This window comes from Zosterops lateralis (assembly GCF_965231275.1).
Source record: "Zosterops lateralis genome assembly, chromosome: 3".
Taxonomy (NCBI): domain Eukaryota; kingdom Metazoa; phylum Chordata; class Aves; order Passeriformes; family Zosteropidae; genus Zosterops; species Zosterops lateralis.
The window spans coordinates 44,823,124-44,842,664 of NC_139764.1; the positions used below are offsets into that span (position 1 = coordinate 44,823,124).

Here is a 19,541-nt window from a genome sequence, read left to right on the forward strand (position 1 = left end):
CAAGATTGATTGTCTTAGTACAAAGCTGGCACAGAAATGACTGTCTGGAGACAGATTTTTTGGGATGAGAGTCTATATTCAATATTATCCACAAAATCAGATTAGAAAAGCATAGTTTTTTTTCCTTTTTTTTCCCCTGTCATGACATTTAGATATGACTCTACATATTATTCTTCAGCTAGATATTGAGTAAGCACAGTAGTAGCTTGCCTTTTTTACTGTAAAACCAGTAGCAGTAGGAGCATCACACTGATATTAAGGATTTCTACTACTACTGCAAATTACTGAGTTATATAGGACTTGGAACAAAGAAGGAAGAGGTACAAGAGAATTTTGAAATAGAATGACTCTCACTTTCGTATATTTTTAAATGCTATTCTCTTGAATGGATAATCAGTGTTACAGAATGCAGTTTGCTATGTAAAATTAAACCTGCAATGTATACTTATTACACTTATGTTGGTAAGTGGTGAATAGCTGTGATGTTTTTGCAGTATTTAGCATCTACTAATTATTCAAACACATAAACCAATTACTGTTGGCATCTGAGTGAGGATACTGTTTCAGTTACTGAAGCAAATTTTTTTTTACATAAAATGTATAGACCATTTTTCACCAAAATAAATGAATGAATAACTAACTAAATATACTGCCTTCTGGGAGCTGAAGTCTGACATGTTGCCTAGAGGGTGCCTCAACTTGTCCAGAGCACAGATTGCTATCCATTGTTACTCTTCTCATGGGGGCATAAATGGCCCAGCAAGCTGTGAAACTTGAGTAGAATCAAGAACAAGTATAAAGCTTTGGGAGTGCAAGTGGAAAGTATTGGATCTGAAGCTACTCCATTTTTCCATTTTTCCAGTTAGAGGAACAGGTGCAGTGAGGAGCCACATGGAATAGCCAAAGGGTAATGGGTACAAGTATCTCCTGGGGAGATCTGACTGGAGAAAAGAGTAACATTTTCCATGATGAGAAGAATCAGTCATTGGAATAATTTTGCTGGGGAAATGGTGGATTATCCAACATTGGACACTTATAAGATTCAACAGGACAGTGTGCTGGCCATCTTGTCCTGACTGTGCTTTTGTTGAGCGAGGTTGCACCAGATGATCCTTGCAGTCTTTACCAACCTGGTAATGTGTGTGATTCAATGAAGTGAAATTATTCTGTTACTTTAATCACACAAAAGAGGCTTGAAATTTGAGTCAATGAAAAGTACACAGCAATTCATCTTGTCCTTGAGATAAGATTTTAATAACTATTTTTATTCTTTCTGTTTAAGCATGCGACCCAACATCTTCTTGGGAATTAGTGAAGGCTCAGCCCAATACAGAAAATGGTACTATGAACTTATGGTGGACCATCTGGAGCCCTTTGTGACTGCAGAATCAACTCATCTGCGAGTGGGCTGGGCTTCAACAGAAGGCTACTCACCCTACCCAGGGGGAGGAGCGGAATGGGGAGGAAATGGTGTTGGTGATGACTTGTATTCCTATGGCTTTGATGGTCTACATCTGTGGTCAGGTATTCTGTTGGGTATTTTGTGGTTGCTGTTTATTTTTGTTTAAACACTGTAATTGTGTTTGCAATCCCAGTGAATTTGATTTCAACAGCAGCAAAGTGAATTAAATTATTTTGGCTGACACTTGGAACATACAGAAACAGTACCCTATATCAGAATATGATTTAAACTATCATTGTATATTGAAAAAAAATTGGTTTATATGAAGTAATGCAGGTAGACTAATAATTTACATTTCAGCCTGGGACTTTTGGGGGTGGGTGGGAAGGGGGACTGTGTATTCATGGTAACTATGAAAATTGTATTTAAAACGTCAAAGCTTCAGAAATTGAAGTACGACAGCCATCTGGGTTTGAAATTCCCATGTGGTAGTGTAAGAACAGTCTGAGGGATTTAAGCTACAGAGTCTACTTTTTTTTTTTTTTTTTTAATCAAGCCAGTTTTTTATTATGAGTCTTTACAAGTTCAGAGATACTTTAGAGGTGAAGAAGATTTTTAAATATGTTTTTTGCCAAACATTTAAAACAAAATATTTTTTATGTAGTGATGTTATATTTGCATGCATTAGGACTGATTATTGCAAGATTTGCAGAATCACATTCCTAACTTGCATATGATGTATTTGCTCAGGTATTCATCTTTAAAATGTTCTTGGCTTACTTTGGATCCATTTGTTAATAGTAATTTATGCATGAAGATTCTAGTGTTAGAGAAAGCTGAACTCAGTACCTAAAGCATTTTTATTTACTCTTGATTCTATAAATACCTTATTCTCTCTTCAATTTGGGTTAGCTCAGCAAAATCACAATAATGATAGCTTGTTCTCTTTTTCTTAATCTTTTTCACAAGTTCTAACTTTTGCGAAAAGATTCCCAGATATCATTTAGCATGGATAGTCCTACAGTTGGACAGTCCTGAACTTCTTGAAAGGAGATTTTATTATGATTTCACCTTGCTGAGATTTTTTTAAAATTTTTATTTTTGAGAGGTTATTGGGCAGTGGTGAACTAGAGAACTGTCTGGAAACTGGGAAAGGCTCATAGGATTGGTAGTTCTTTCCACTGTAGAGATATAAGTAGATTTTCTAAAGCACCTTAGCACACAAGAGAGATAATTTAGTGAGTCAGCTGCATCATCCAAAGTTTTTGCAGTTTTGAAGCATTGTGGTTTGATACTTGGAAAAGTTTCACATTTCAAAAGAACTTTCCAATCAAATTAGCAATGAATTTTATTAACAAATAATAGCATATCAACTGGAGTGGCATCTTAGAAAAGAAACTTCTACTTAGTCTCTCATGTACAGTGAGAATTACTTTGAAGCAATGATGCATAATTAATGGTATCATTACAAGTGTCGTGACTAAGTTTGATGGAAAAAGTATTATTACAGAAAAACCAGAAAATAATGAGCTCACCAAGGTAGCTTTTGTACTTAAGGTCAGTTTTAGAGAGGAAACAAAAGATTAGTGAAAACGAAATTTTTTTTTTCTACCCACTGCAAACTTTTCAGTCAGAAATGTACCAACATAAAAACCGAACCAGTTGTTTGTGATTCTCAAGTCAGTAATCCTGCCAAAAAAGAAAAAAGTCAGACCACATTTGTATCTGCAGATTTTTCTATCTGTTGTGGATGCGGCTTGTAGATTTGAAAAGATTTATGTCTTCTTTCTTCACTGATATTTTTGTGTAACACATACATACTTCTCAAACATGGAAGAACTTTAAGTTGTTGCATATTGAAAATCATGACCTTTGCTTCCAAAATCCCAGGCTGCATCTTGGTAAGTCTCAGCCATGGCAGTTTAAGAATAACCTCCTTAGCATGAAACAGCTACTGTATTAATGAATAGCAGCAGTAATTTCTGCCCTCAAGTTTCTGTTCTGGACAAAGCCTATATGAGAATCACATATAATTTGCATTTGGTTCTTCAGTCCTGAAATGACCTATCATGGAGAAGTGGAACTCATAGATCCTTAAAATCTAGGGCCAGCAAAGGCATTTAGATAATTTGATCTACTGTGTATTCATCAATGACCATCATATTTCTGTTAGCAGTCAGCCTTGCATTGATCTCCATAACCTATATTTGTCTAAATTGTAGTGTCTAAAAAGGCATCTGGTCTCAAGTAGTATTCTTTAAGTGGATGAAATATCCATTCTTCATTGGTAGCTCTTTTAGAGTTTAGTTATCCCTGCCATTAAATAATTGTCCCTTTCTGTGATTTATTTTATGCTCTCAGCTGTGATATTTTCATTTGGCAGTATCACAAAGTCATTTTCATATATAGAATTTTGGAAGTGTTGGTATTTTATTTTTCCTGAGAGGTCAGGGAGATATGTGCATGAAAATTCACTTTTCAGAAAAAATGACTGAGATTTTATTATTTTTGCTTCTGTTAAAACCATATGTCATCAGCTTCTTCTTGGAGATGTAGGGCTAGTTAAGTCTTTCATGTTTACAAAAGTTGGACGCCTTAGTTATAAAGTTAGTACTCTGTTCTTAGTTTGCATCATAGAGTATCTCTTGCAGACAGTGCATAAATTATTGTTGGAAAACATGTAGACATGTTTTCAAACAGCTTCCATGGTTTTCCAAAAATTTTGTACTGTAGATAGCAGTAATTTTCATACATGATCCCTTCCTATTTCTGCATTCTACAGCTTGTTTCTCTTGGGAGGCAGGTGCAGTTGTATAAACGGAATTTGATGTAAGATAGAATAATCCTTTAGAATTCATAAAAACTGATTAAATATATATATATGTATGTATATATATGTTACTGAATATATATGCCTTAACAATGCAGCTATCTTTCTATATTACCAAAAAATGCTGGTTTGCAGTTTAATTATGAAACTGAATAGTATCATCTCATACAAGTTTGAATGAGTACTGTGATGTGGCCATTAGCAGGGATTACCTAATTTTCCATAAATAATTCAAAATGAGCTAGTTTTCTCTGTCTAAATAATGAAACATTGTTTAGAAAAGTATACTAAGTTTCATATTAGGTATTAATGGCTGTTTTCAGTTTGCACTTACATAATGTAAGGAAAAAATGTAGTTTTCTTGGGTTTAACTGTTTATATGGATATCAGTAATTATTCTCACTTACATAAAATGTAATTGAGTTTTATTATTTATGATTGAAATAGCTGTGTTGATGTGACTGTATGCTGCTATTCACTGTATTGCAAACTTAAAATCAGATCATGGATGTCAAAGGTTAGATATTTGTGTATTAATGTGTTTGTGCTCTATAGTGATGTTTTTCTCTTTTTTAGGCTGCTGTGAAAACCAGTGTGGTTTTCGTAAGTTTCACTAAATGTGTCTCTGTTACTTCCATAGGTTGTGTAGCACGAACAGTAAATTCCCCCAACCAACATCTCTTAAGAACTGATGATGTTATTAGCTGCTGTTTGGACCTGAGTGCCCCCAGCATCTCTTTCCGAATAAATGGTCAGCCAGTTCAAGGAATGTTTGAAAACTTCAACATAGATGGCCTCTTCTTCCCAGTTGTCAGCTTCTCTGCAGGAATAAAGTTAGCATCCCATGGATTTGTTTGTTCGATTGTTTTCTTGTGATTTTTTTCCCTCCCAAGTCTGCTTGGTTGTTTTTTTTTTTTTCTGTATGCATGAATATGCTGAATAATTCCCTGGCTGTCTGCTCTCATTTCTCTTTCTGACATCTGCTTTTTTGGCAAAGTACCAGTTCTTGGATAGTATCAGAGCTACAAAGAAGTCCTGAAGACACAGTGCATCTGTTGTTTTTCAGCACACAAGTGTATTCTGCTGGTTTGCAGACATGTCTTAGAAACAGCTTCTTAATAATTTCTTTGCTGACACTATGCTGCACATTTATTCCAGGGCAGCATTTTGCATCAGCCTTTTGTATTTAAAATGTATTTTCCCTAACTCACCTGTTATGAGCTAATAACTGTTATTTAAAGAGGTATCATCTGCACTTACCTTAAGAAATAGTGGTCATACACTTCCTTTTCAGCAGCGTGAGTTAATACTAATTCAATCTGTATTCTGGTTGCTGTACAATTCTGGTTTTCTGTAAAATTTCAAGTCACACTTGAGGTGCCAAACATCTGCTTCAATGTATCGAGCAGTTTGAGACTCTAATATTAAAAAAGATTGCATGATGTTCCAGCAGGGAGACCAACTTTACCAGGACTGGCAAAGGTGAAGGCTGAAAGCTGATTTCTGTTGGAGGCAGAGCATTCTCTGAGGGATCATTCAAAGAATACCACAGAAGCTAAGAGCTATCACATAGAGCACACACTCATCTCTTATTCCAGATGCAAAATACACTCCTTTAGACTTTGCTTTTGGTAATACAGGAGATAAAATATACTAAAATTATAGATCTGCATGCTACAAAATGCAAAACTACAAACCTGCATGCTTGATTCCTGTTATCAGAGAAATTATTGACAGATACTATGTGTGTGCTGCAGGCTGTTTTTGAGTGTGTACTGGTATAGCATTAACAAAAATCTTGTAACATAGTAAACAGAAAAGATACAAAAGTCTTCTGTTTAAGGCTAGTTTTTTGGGTGGTTTTTGATTCCATCTGGATGGCAATGTTCTAGGAGTATTTTTCAGTATTGTGTCATTGCTATGTCATGTTGGTATTATGTCATTTTTACACTATTATTACCTCACTGATTGAATTTTTCAGTAAAAAAACCGTGACATATTTACCATTTTGTCATAATGAAAGAGTGCTTTCCCCTGTGTTTCTATTAATATGACAAATAGAACTTTCAGAGAAGGAAGTTTAGGGGGTTTTGTGTTCTGTTCTAAGGATTTAGAGTTTTATGAGAGAAAAGAAAGAACCACAGGGTTTTTGGTTCATTTCTCGAATGAGATTGAATGGAGACCTCCTCAGTGGAGAGAGTTCTGAAGTGCTTGATTGATTACTCTGGGTTTTAATCTCTGCCTTTGGAGACTCAATAGCCTGCTGCTTACTTTATAGGTGTGCTGAGTAAACGCATTCTATCCCTCAGAGATTATTTGTCTTGTGATTTAAAATGCCTTCAGTGAAATAAAATTAACCGGAAAAAAGAATTGTTTACTTTTGCTGTGTTTATTTGACCTCTTACATCATAAACTCCAGCAGCATTTAGAGAAAGTTGAACCGTAAACAATGAAAAGAAGCTGCAACATTGACATTTCCCACCCCCCCCCCTTTTTTTTTTTTTTTTTTTTTAAAATAGCATTTAATATTCTTTAGGCTTAGAGACTGATTAGGCTTTCCACCAGAGGTGTCTTGGTTATCTAAAGTAATTCTGATGTTTACAGGGTTCGTTTCTTGCTTGGAGGTCGCCATGGAGAGTTCAAGTTTCTTCCCCCACCTGGATATGCTCCATGCTTTGAAGCTGTCCTACCAAAAGAGAAGCTGAAAGTGGAGCACAGCCGAGAGTACAAACAAGATCGCAGCTACACAAGAGACCTACTGGGTCCCACTGTCTCTCTGTCACAAGCAGCTTTCACTCCAGTTCCTGTAGATACTAGCCAGGTATGGAAATGGGAAGATTGCATTTTCCTTTTAATACACACACATATTACATGCCTATTTTTCCTTCATTTGAATTTTGAATTTTGGTTGAATTTACATCTTGTCCCAAACTTGGTTTTCTCTTGGGCTTTATTGAGACATCTGGTTTGTTTGAAGTTTATCTGTTATGAAAGTTTGGGTGGCATGTCAAGCAACTTATAATTGCCTCTTCCTCTCCTATCTCTTCTCTCTTTAGATTGTTTTGCCTCCCCACCTGGAAAGGATTAGAGAAAAATTAGCAGAGAACATCCATGAACTTTGGGTTATGAATAAGATCGAACTTGGCTGGCAGTATGGACCAGTATGTACCTTCCAACTTAATTCTCTGTTAATTGCATAGTATGATTCAGCACGTTTGTTTCAATGTACTAATGGGACTGCATTTTTCATCATCCCCCCAAAATTAGTAAGGTTTTAAGCACCTTCCCACTGAAATCATGTGGAAACCAACAGTGCTTGGGCATTTCTGAACAAAAATTCTGGTATTAAAGCTATTTGGTGCTGAAATTTTCAGTTCTAACTGTCAGCAGAGAAAGTACATAGTGAGTTTTTCACCTCATATTTGCTCTTGGAGCAAGATGTTCAACTGCCTTGTGGAGTAAGTCAATGAAAACAGTTTATTCTTAGTTTTCTTTACATATGCTAACATTGCTCTTATAGAAGTCCTAAATAAATATTGCCTATAGGAAATTCCATTAAATCTGATTTTTGCTTTCCTTCCCTCCACTTCTTCAGTCTCATGTCTGTATTAGGTGCTCTGCATAACTATTTTCTTGTCTTTCCTACTTTTCATGGAGCATGAATTTATTTTATTTTTTAAAGTCAGTCAGTAAAAAATATACAAGCTTGTTATTTTTATCCTAAATGCTGTTTTATGAAGAAATATTGCTGTGAAGAGTATATAGAAATATGGAGTAGGTACTAGATATAAGTGTAAAAACATGTATGTATTTTATTTTTGTTACTAAAAAAGATTTTGGTCCTCTGAGGAGTTCCGGTTACAGATTTAAAGTAACTGGGCATAGGTATCATATTTGATGTAGCATACAGCAGTACTTTAAAATGTATGATTAACAGAAAAGATATCTAGATTTTGTTGTAGTTAATTTCCCCACCAAATTAAACCCAAAACCTCAGTTAAATTAATGTGTCAAAACATTTTAATTGTGGTGTAATCATACCAGCTGTGAAGCAGCCTGCAGGAATTCTTGGTGTACCATTATGTTTCGAGAGTCTAATTGTACAGTTGAACACTATTTAAACCATATAGGATAAGTATCAAGTTAAGCACTGATAAACTTAGTTATGTTCAAAATGAAAATAGGTGTTAAATCTTTTAATTTACCTTGCTTTTGTGCATTGTGGTAGGATGTGCTCACTTTGGAATCATGACAAAGTATATGCTGATCATTTTCTGGAGGTTGATCTCTATGAGAAATCATACTGGTTTCTCCCAAATGATTTTATAAGTTTCACAGACTCACAGAATAAGCTGAATTGGAAGGGACCCACAAAGATTCTGCAAGTCTAACTCCTTATCCTACACAGCACCTTTCCCAAGCGTCACACCCAAGCGTATTGTCCAAACCCTTCCTGAGTTCTGTCAGGCTGGTTCTGTGACCACTTCCTTGGGGAGCCTCTTCCAGTGCCTGACCACCCTCTGGGTGATTAACCTTTTTCTAATATCCCACCTAAACCTCTCCTGACACAACTTCAGGCCATTTCTTCTAGTGCTGTCCCTGGTCACCACAGAGATCAATACCTGCCCCTCCTCCTCCCTGAATGAGGAAGCTGTAACTGCAGTGAGGTCTCCCCTCAGTCTCCTCCAGGCCGAACAGACCAAGTGACCTCAGCCACTCCTCAAATGCCTTCCCCTCAAGGCCCTTCACCATCTTCAGGGCCCTCCTTTGGACACTCTCTAACAGTTCAATGTCTTTGTTACATTTTGGCACGCAGAACTGCCCCCAGCACAGGAGGTGAGGCCGCCCCAGCTCAGAGCAGAGCAGGACAATCCCCTCCCTTGCCTGGGCTGGTGATGCTGTTCCTGATGCCCCCCAGGATAGGGTTGGCCCCCCTGGCTACCAGGGCACTGCTGACTCATGTTCAACAATTGGGACTCCCGGCTCCCTTTCCATAGAGCTGCTTGCCAGTGTCCCATTTCGCAGTCTGTCTGTACATCCAGGGCTGCCCCATACCAGATGCAGAATCCAGCACTTACTGTTGTTGAACTTCATATAGCTGGTGATTTCCCAGGCCTATAATTTGTGAAGGTCTCTCTGCAAGACCTCCCTGCCCTCCAGAGAGTCAACAACTTCTCCCAGTTTTGTATCAGCTACATTTAAGCCACTATTGCCAGTTCTAGTTATCTGAATTCATGCACTGCAGTTATTAAGTGGTGGGTGAAGGCATGGCACTTAAATTAGCTTGTTTAGACGCACACAAATCATCTAATATTAGATTTTGGTTTTTTAGTTCAGAGCAAAATGCATTCTATGTAGTAGCTACTGGTGTTTTTTCATCCAGTCTAAAAGTTTAAAGGCTAACAGACAGAATCTTTAAAAGACCCTCCAAATTATTAAAAAAAATCTGCTGTAGCATTTTATATTCCTCCTACATATCTGGGTCATGAGATCTGTATGTACTATCACCAAACTATTGCATTACATACCCACTGTTGCATGACATATTAGTACTGCATTCTATGCATGCAACAAAGTAAAATATCAAGCTAATGTAGAAAAATTGTGGACTTTGTTAATTTACTTCATTTTAGGTTGAATATGTGTACTATTGAAATCATCAGATGCATCTGCATATCTGTTCTGTTTCTGTAAAATGTCACTATGCATTTTAAACCAGCCACAAAAATTAAGAATTGATGGATGCCTTGAGTTTTACCACTAATATAATGTGTTTGCAAGGCAGCAGATTTTTATATTGTGCTCAGAAAAACCCCAAGGAAACAGGAAAGTAACCGACAAAATACGTTAGCTATATAATAGAATTATTATACATTGTAGTTGTAGAATAGAAATAGTGTCACTAGAGGAAATAAATTAATTTCGATTTCTGAGGAAAATTCCTGACATCCAAGACTTAAATTAGCTGTACACAGATCTAAACTCAGAGACTATATTCATTTTTTTTTTTTTTAATACAGATTACTGTAGATCTTAGGAATCTGTAAATAAACATTTGCAGTGCTACTAAAAGATATTTATCATTTTATCTTCTATTGAATTTTATAAGTAGTTTGACAGTTGAATTGCCTGTATTATCTGTCCAAAGAACAGAAAATCCCATCCAATCAAGATAAATACCCCCTGGAGACTGTAAAGATTTTTAAGTCCAAAACATAAATGACTGCTGTTCAATTTGAGAATTATGTGCTTGGATCAAAATGCAAAAACTACATTATACAGAAATATTATAGAGAAATGTGATTTTTTTCATGACATTAAATAAACTAGATTAAGTAGTAGTGTAAACATCAATTTTGAAAAGGTATAACAATTAGACTTCTTAACTTCAACTGTTAACATTCAGTTTTCTAGCAGAATTATCTGATTGATCAAAAATCGATGATGTTATTTTTCAATAACTTCCACTTTGCAGCATAAAAGGTTAATATAAATGGTGAATTTATGGTCTATCAAAGATTGACACGAAAATGTTACTACGCAGATGTTAACAGTTGCAATGGGGTCTTTTAGGTAATATTTTCAAACTAATGTGTTTTATCAAGCCTTTGTAGATGTTGTTGATTGAACTCTAGCACAAGATGCTAACTTGAGACCTGGAGAGAGCTTGGTTATCACAGGCTCTGAGGTTGCCTTTCTTGGTTATGGCCAGGGTTAGACTAAAACTGTGTAGAAATAGAGGAGGTTAAAAATGTTTTTGATCAAATTTGAAGTTTAAAAAATGTATGTTTTTGTAAATTATAGCCTGTATGTCCCTCCTATCACTACACTAAAAGTAAATTCATGTTCCACTCATATGTGACTTCCTAACCAGTCACATTCTGATTCTATGGAACTGGAAATAACTTAGAAACAAACATTTTCAGAATTAAGAGATGGGGAAGATTTCTTGTTATTTTCAACAGGTGAGGATTTCAGTACTATCGGTATCAATGTATTTACACAAACTGGAAGTAAAATTTTTGAAACATGAGACTGAAGATGAGATGGTACTTTATGGCTGTATGTTAAAACAATATAGGTTGCACTGTTCTTGAGCTTTGCATATTTCCTGTGAACATCTGTATAAAAGCATGTACAAATTAGCACCTATTCCACTTGAGATATGCAGATCTGAAGTTTATTTCGAATGCAAATTCTGCCTTGCTTGAATACAATGATCATGCTCTGTAAATGCATTCTGTTTTGAAGTATTGTCCATTTCGAGTAATTCTGACAGGATCCGCTTTAAGTACCTTGTGGATGGGACTGGCTTTAAATTTCTTTTCGTTTTTAAGGCATGCTGAGCTTATTTTTTTTACTGTTTTCTCAGGTTAGAGATGACAACAAAAGACAGCACCCATGCTTAGTGGAGTTCTCAAAACTGCCGGAGCAGGAAAGAAATTATAACTTGCAAATGTCACTTGAAACACTGAAGTAAGTTGCTAGAACTTTTGAAGCTAATAGTTAGAGTTTTGTAAGGAGATGCAGTTTCCAGAATTATAAATTGACGTGTGAATTAAAATTTGATGTGTAGGTGAGGGTAATAATATGCAAATGAGGGAGTGAGATACATTAATGAATTATGTATTTGGCACTGAAAATTACTTTGGTAGTCTTTTTAGGATTATTGTGATAATGCTGATTGTGAAATGACACTTCAGACAGTTTTCATCTAGGAGGAAAGAGTAGATCCAAGCTTTAAAAAAAAAAAAGTCTTTGCTTCCTATTTGGTTTCATTCAATTGAGTTTAATTTCTTTAAATTTTCTTTATTGATGAAACAAACTTTGACACTCAATAGATATTTATTTTTTGCACATGACTAAATTAAGAACTTTGCTTCAGGACCCCATTTCTGTGTCATCTGTGCACATCTGTTACCACAGAACAGACATAGTAGGCATTCCCTCCTTTTGTGGATGAGTCATTTGATGTGTGAATGTCATGGAAGCACTCCAGTTGGAATGCTAAAAAAATTCAGTGGGACATTAAAGGGCTTTTCGAAGTAATCTTGTTTTCTGGTTTACAAAGGTACAATTCCTCACCTCAGCTTTGTCAGTCAAGGAGGTGTGAGTTCTTCGCTGTGACTTAATTGAAAAATCTATTAGTGTAATTTCTGCCATGTGTAATATTGCATGCAGCCAACATGTAAAAATATTTCTCAAACTGATAAATGCTTGATGGTAAATGTTGTTCTCCAGTCACACATACTTGAAATCTGTTTTGTTGTTTTTTTTTTTTTTTTTTTTTTTTCTTGTTAGAATATAATTACTTTTTACTATTTAGAGAGTTTACAATGGTCGAATGTCTGCACATGATATTACTTTTCTGTGAATATTTGTTCTATATTATTAAAATCTTTTCCATGTAAACTGATAGTTCAATATAGTGTTTATACCCATAATAAAAGGACTTCATGTCCTCATAGTAAAAAGCTATGTAGAACACTTCTTCTAGAACTTCTTGCAGATTTCTTTTCAGGCCAGCTTCTCTGCGGTATTTACTGATCTATCATTCCCACAGTAAATAAATTACTCAGTGAAAAACTGAGTTCTTAGGTCGAATTTATGACCCTAAATGCTAAATAGTTTCTGGAGGGATATTTTTGCCATTATTTAATGGTAAAGCATTCAGAACTGGAACCAAGAAAATAAGTTCAGATTTTCTATGGTTAGATATTAGAATTAGAAGGAAAGTTTTTGAGCACCAGCAGAGCAATGTGCTAAGGATTCAGAATACATTCTTCCTTTCTGTTTTATGAAACTACAAAAGATGATGTAATTAACTTTCACTGCAGTTGGATCTTTTCCTAGAATACTCTATATGATATGGCTCAGGCAGCAGAAAAATCGTGCTCCCATAATTAAATGCACGCTACAAACATTTCACTAAGTATTGAACAAATTTAATGAGTCTTTACATGATTACTGGTTCAGTATCCAGTGCTTTTCTAATCTAACCCTGTAAAAAAAAAAAAACACAAGTTTTTGTTTTATAAACATACGAGTTATGGGTTACTCTTTTTTTAATTAATTTTATTGCTTACTCAAGACAGTCTTTCCATTGAATGGATAATATCCAAAATATAAAGCATTCAGTCGTTATGTGCATTTTAAAACTTATATGCTTACTGAACTAAATCTTCCTTACTTGCATTAGTTCTTGTTTTCTGATAAATGAAGATCTAATTTTGTAGTATTGAGTCGTATTTATCACGTAGACGTCTGTTGTGCAGAGACTAGGAGCATCTTGCTCAGTTTGTTTCTACATGCTTGAAAATGTGGAAAAATTAGTGCACTAATCAGTTCTAGTGATCCATAGGGGATGACTTGAATTGTAACCTATCTTGACTATTTCTTTACTAGATGTGTCTAGTCTACTAGCTGTCAACCTTAACATGGGAGGGAGAAGGGGAAGAGGAAAAGAAATACTATTTTAAAACTTGTAATAATTTTCTTTAAAATTTGCATAAAACTGAATACTTGAAATAATTTCAGGACATGGAGAATAACACTGACTGTAATTGTGTTTTCCTTCGTGGTTTGTTGCCAGTTTTGCTGCCAGAGTTAGAAATCAAGGAAGATTTAAGTCATATTATCTGATACAACATTTCTTTTCCATATACTGAGATATTTGTATATTTTTAAGTAAGATGAATACTTTTATGAGCTATAAAAACTACATATTGTAGGAAATGTCAAGATGCAGGAATGAGTTGCCTCTGAAAATGTCATGGGATTAAAATATGCTTGCTCATGTTATCTGCACATGCTTATATATATGTTTATAGTTTGGTCTTGCATATTTTTTGGTTGTTCTTGTTTATTATGTTGTGACTTACTTTCCCATTTCTGTGTATTTACTCACTCTTGTGTGATAATTACAGCTATCACTGTGATGAGAGCTACATTCAGCCACTTTTAGTTTTCTTGCTTAGGTTTGAAGAGCTTTAATGGTCTTTCAGATTCTGCCAGTAGAGTTTGTCATTTTATCCTCCTGTGGCACTCCTATTTGAATTTGTTTTGTTTGGGTAGAGATAATTCCTGGCTTCCATTACAAGAAAATTAGGGTTACCAGAGGTTAGCTCCTCTGTACTGCATTTCACTATTAGATATGTTCTCCTACTTATGCTGGTGATAGCTGCACAGAAATCATGTACTATTTATGCCAGTTAAAATTTAGCTGCATGGAGTATTCTTAACAGATAGTGTGCTTTGCAGGAAAGGGGCCACTGGATATTAGTTTCCTCATTTCTGATTTTACTGTCTAATTTTAAATCAGGGTTCACAGTTTATAACAGTAGGACTTCATGTAGGTAGCACTAAAAATATGCTACCTCCTTGAAACAAACAATTCATCTGCCAAGAGAAATAATGTTAGAAGAGTATTTATGGTCTTTTTTTTTTTCTCTAGTCAGTTCAAGAGCAGTAAATATAGTTAAAGGAAGACTAGAAAATATCATTTTAGCTAGGGGCAACAACAAATGAAAAACCTTGTTTGACACCTTTCTTCCACTTTAGGAAAATTTGGAATGGCGTCCAAGGTATTTGCACCTGCGATTTCTTCTGTAATCAGTTTCTATCAAAGTTATGGTTATCACCCTCAAGTTTTGAGAAAATTCTCATCTGACACTTAAGTCTCTGACTTTTGTCTAGGATTTCTATTAATTTCAATGTCAATATTTTATTCATGCACTTAGACTAAAGAAAGACTATAAGCCAACACTGAATATAAATGCAGGAACATATAATTAATAATTTACAGATCAAGTCCTTGAGAAAATTGAGACTCAAAATTCATACTGCTGAACAATGTTGCTATAAGGAAAGCAAGAAGTCTGAAGTAATCAGAAACCCAATTAGTACTGTTGACCCTGGTTTAAATTTATATAAATAGTGCTTGTTTTCTGAAATGAGCTGCATTTTGAAGAGTTAAGCCACAATGAGCTGGTTCAGTGGTTCTTGTGTTAGGTACAAGGTGCACTGTCTAGATTGAATAAGGTGGCAGTTTTGGCCTAATGCTTGTCGTGCATTCTGCTGTCAGTTCTCTCTTCAGTAGTGTGTCCTTAAAAATTCAGATCCAGCTGAATTCTCTAAATAATAGCTTCCTCAGAAAGAAGACACAGTCTAAGGATAAGTGATATTTTATCCCTTTTTTCTTTTTATAACTGTGATATAAGTAACAAAACATATAAAGATGTAGGTATGAAGCAGTATGAGCAAGTATGTAAGCGATATGATTAAGTTTCAAGGGCAGTCTTTAAACTGATACTTCATAGATGAAATATACTGTATGATAGTTCCATTTTGAAGTATCTTACTCATATTTTTACTAATTTTTTTGGAACATCTTGTGGCATGTTCTTAACACTATAAGAAAGCTTATTTCATATACAAAAAGGCTGGTGTTGATCTTTCCATATTATATTGTAATAAATTCCATAGGTCTCATTTCTTTTGTACTGTCATTTATAGGACTATAGTGTGCCTATAAACAGTAGGAACTCTAAATATCAAAACATTGTCAATAATTAATCTATGATTTCTGTGCCCTAGAACCCTGCTGGCATTAGGCTGCCATGTTGGAATTGCTGATGAACGTGCTGAAGAAAAAGTGAAAAAAATGAAACTTCCAAAGAAGTAAGTTGAAATTCAATATGTCTTCTTCGGCAGTGTGAATTAAATGAATTCTACTTTAACAATTCAGTATTTACACTGCTAGTTTTATTAGTTCTTGGGCGTGCACATACATACATGATTTCTCAGGAGTTTTCAGAAATTTTCACATAACATAGTTCACAGTTTTTCTTCCATATATTTGTCACCTGATGTGTAGACAAAGTTTAGGGTTTTAGTGTGCTATTTGTAATGTCTGACATTCATTGTTTTGTGTTTCTTTTATATATACTGTGTGTATCACAGAGACTTTGTAAAGAATTTTTACAGTGAATTTCCCAATGTATTTTACTCCGTTGCAGATATTTAAAGGTGATTCTTTTGAAAGTTCTCAAATGGCCACAACTTGAGGTGTAGAGAACTGATGCAATCACCTGAGTTTTTTTCCAAGTTATCTGTTGGCAGCAGCATTGGTAGGACCGAGCTTAACCTGCTATCGTATAGTGGCCTCCATTACCACAGCTCTGAAACAAGCTTTCATGGCCCAGCCAAGCTGCCCTGGCTTCTTAGACCAGTGTATACACACAGAGTTTGGGAATAAAGAATTTGGGAACTTGGACACTGTTGAGATAATGGAATTTTAGTTTCATATACCTATCTGACAGCCCTACTGCCCAACATAGATCTGAACCCATGGGATGAAGGAGGATTATGTAAATATAAAAAGTCAGAAAGGTGAATGCTACAGTTTTACTAGGAGGGAACTTCTGCATGGTCTATTATTCCTGAATTTAAGATAGTCATTCAGTTTCCTTGGTTATGACTCAGAGCAATGATAAGTGCTAGTTGCCAAGTTCCTGCCACCAGTAGCAACTCACTGTCCTTTGCAGGAACGTGCTCTGTACAGAAATACCTGTTTCTCTGGTATTGCATATCTCCATTATTTACAACAATCCTTCACTGACCTATACCTTTGTATTGCATGCAGTCCCTGAGGCCAGTGTAATAACCTCCAGCACATTTATCTAAAGCATGTCTTCTTTCTTCCTTCTGTGAGCCAAAACCCTGTGCCTCATTCTGGCAAGATTCCTACAGGCTTCTAAGTAATACTTTAATATAAGGTAGTTGTAAGAACCTAGATTGTCAAGTCTTTGATATCTACCACACTGCACAGATTTGCATACCACTGATATTACAGTTTCAGAATCCCTGATGTGGTGGCTTTGCCAGAATGAATGGGAATAAAAGCAGGGTATTAATTTAAGTTCCCCCCCCCCAACTGGTCTTCAGTTTCTGTATCCCAAAATAACTGTATATCTCTCAAAGAAGAAAATATATCTAGGGCCTTCTGTATTTTTGTTCTGAATTTCCTAGGCAGAAATAAATGTGCATTTGCAAGATTGTTCAAGTGAATCAAATTTCCTGCTTTTGAAAAACTGCAGATGAATCTCAAGTCTGAAGAAATTATACCTTCTAATATAAGAAGACAAGTAATATTGAGGTTTTTTAATATCATTAACCATCATAACTTTAGAAACCTGAAGTCAAACCACACATACAAAGTCAGAATTTTGATATGTCACATATAATGGACTAAGAAAACTAGCAAAAAGGAAAGGAAAACATTGTGGCTATATTCTGAAAAGCTTGTGCAGGGGAGCATGACAGGAAAAAGCACAGTAATTGTCAACCTGACAAGTGTGCTAATTTCATATGTTTCACTGTTTCCATTACATTCTTGTTTTACTCATCTCACTGAAGTGACTTCACAGGTACCTGATGAGAGGTAACTGTGAGGGCAGTGAACTCCTGTGGGGGCTTCCTGTAATAGAAACCTGCAGATTGGGAACTATGTTGATGGCTGATTTGGGAATTATTTTCTTGAATTGCTGTTTTTAAACTTAAACTTTTTCTTTTTACTGTGGTAATTTTGAAGGAAGATTCAACCTCTTATTTATGGATGGTAATCCCTCTTAGATATCTGGTTGTTTTAAATTATTGTTTTCAACAAATAATTTGTTTAAATGTGTTTTAAAATGGTTTCCAAAGAAGAGAATTAATTAAGATTGGTAATGTATTTGAATATTTTAGGATATAAATGGGGATAAATACTGTTTAATTTTATGGGTCCCCCTCTGTCAGTACAAATAAAGAAAATACAAGAAAATTACCAAATTGTTCAGGAAATAATTGAGCAATTATTTAAACTAGCCATTCTTTATACACCCCAGTGTGTATAATTTCAAAGAGAGAATATTGTTGTTTGTTTTCCCTAGATTCCTTTTGTTTCAACCAAAATAGTGCTTTGTATGCTGGAGGAAAAATAGAATCATATAATCATTTAGGGTTGAAAAGACCTTTGATGCTTTATGTCCTCTACTGAAGGTTTTCTCATAAGTAAAGCAGGAGATTTCTATAATTAATTGGAAGGGAATAACTTTATAAAAGTAGCATTCCTAGGAGTGGCAAAAAAAGTGAGAAAGCTGCCTTTCTATTCTGAAGTCATGCTTAAATTTTAAACATGATTTGAAGGATAGCTTAAGTCTGAATTATTATGAAGACAAGCTTTTAAGGTGGATTCCAAAACTAGTCTTGAGTCAACCATTTGACCTGCTCTGTCTCCTAGCAGCCCTTTATGTAACAGGAAGAATATATTTTCTCATTTCAGTAGGAAGTAGATAGAATTTAATAAGTATTTTCATCTGCTCAGAGGTAGCAAAAATATTGTTGATATAAGGATTTGGATAAACAACATCTTAATCTACTACTTTGAATACGTGACATTATTAAAATGCTTTAAAAACATTTTTTTAGTTCAGACCATTTTAGTAACTTTTATTGCCAGTTACTTCATATCATCAAGATGCAATTAGCTTGAAACAGAATCAAAATCAAAAACAAATCAGTAATCAAATTTACATTATTATTCTTTATGTTCAAAGGCAGATATAGCTATACAGATATGTTGCATTGATGTTTTTTCTTTCTTTTGTGCTTTCTCTTTTTTTTTTTCTTGCTGAAAAATAACTGCAAGTTCTGTTGTTTGTATTTTTTTCAATAGCTATCAGTTGTTGAGTGGATATAAGCCAGCACCTATGGATCTGAGTTTTATCAAACTGACCCCCTCTCAAGAAGCTATGGTGGATAAACTAGCAGAGAATGCTCACAATGTGTGGGCAAGGGACCGTATAAGGCAAGGCTGGACATACGGCATCCAGCAGGTAAGTGCTGACCTCAGAGACTCAAAGCAGCACTTATCCACTGAGATATTTCACAGCTAAATGGAAATAATGGTGACAACAAAGTCAGGAACAAACAGCTAGTGAATGTAAATTTCTCAGTCAAAGAAAAGAAAAATACATAATTTAAAGCAATCCTGCTAAATAGCAGTATGAAACTCTTTCATAAACAGTATTGGAAAAACTTGGTGGTATATTCTTCTGTGCTATCTAGATCTCAGGGTGAGAAAATTGCATGCAGGAAGCTAATGTGCTCCAGTATTTTAGGAAATGTAAATATTGACTTTCACTAGGGGAATCATTTAAGTGTTTACGGTTCTGGGAATTGAATAATTTTGTTTATCCAGGAAAATCAGAATGTAAACTAGTAATAACTTTGCTAATATGTTATATTTCTGGCAGAAGCTGTGTTTAA

General features: G+C 35.1%; 1 protein-coding gene across 1 annotated transcript in view; it reads left to right on the forward strand.

Moving 5' to 3' along the window:
• Positions 1 to 19,541, forward strand: part of RYR2 (ryanodine receptor 2) — a gene marked incomplete at its 5' end in the record, with an annotated part of 385,437 nt that overhangs the window by 212,791 nt on the left and 153,105 nt on the right. Inside the window, 7 exons of the mRNA XM_083858180.1 lie at positions 1,283 to 1,524; positions 4,873 to 5,065; positions 6,837 to 7,053; positions 7,289 to 7,393; positions 11,605 to 11,708; positions 15,828 to 15,911; positions 18,949 to 19,108. Coding sequence (XP_083714306.1) covers positions 1,283 to 1,524; positions 4,873 to 5,065; positions 6,837 to 7,053; positions 7,289 to 7,393; positions 11,605 to 11,708; positions 15,828 to 15,911; positions 18,949 to 19,108 — 1,105 coding nt within the window. The remainder of the gene's footprint in view (positions 1 to 1,282; positions 1,525 to 4,872; positions 5,066 to 6,836; positions 7,054 to 7,288; positions 7,394 to 11,604; positions 11,709 to 15,827; positions 15,912 to 18,948; positions 19,109 to 19,541) is intronic.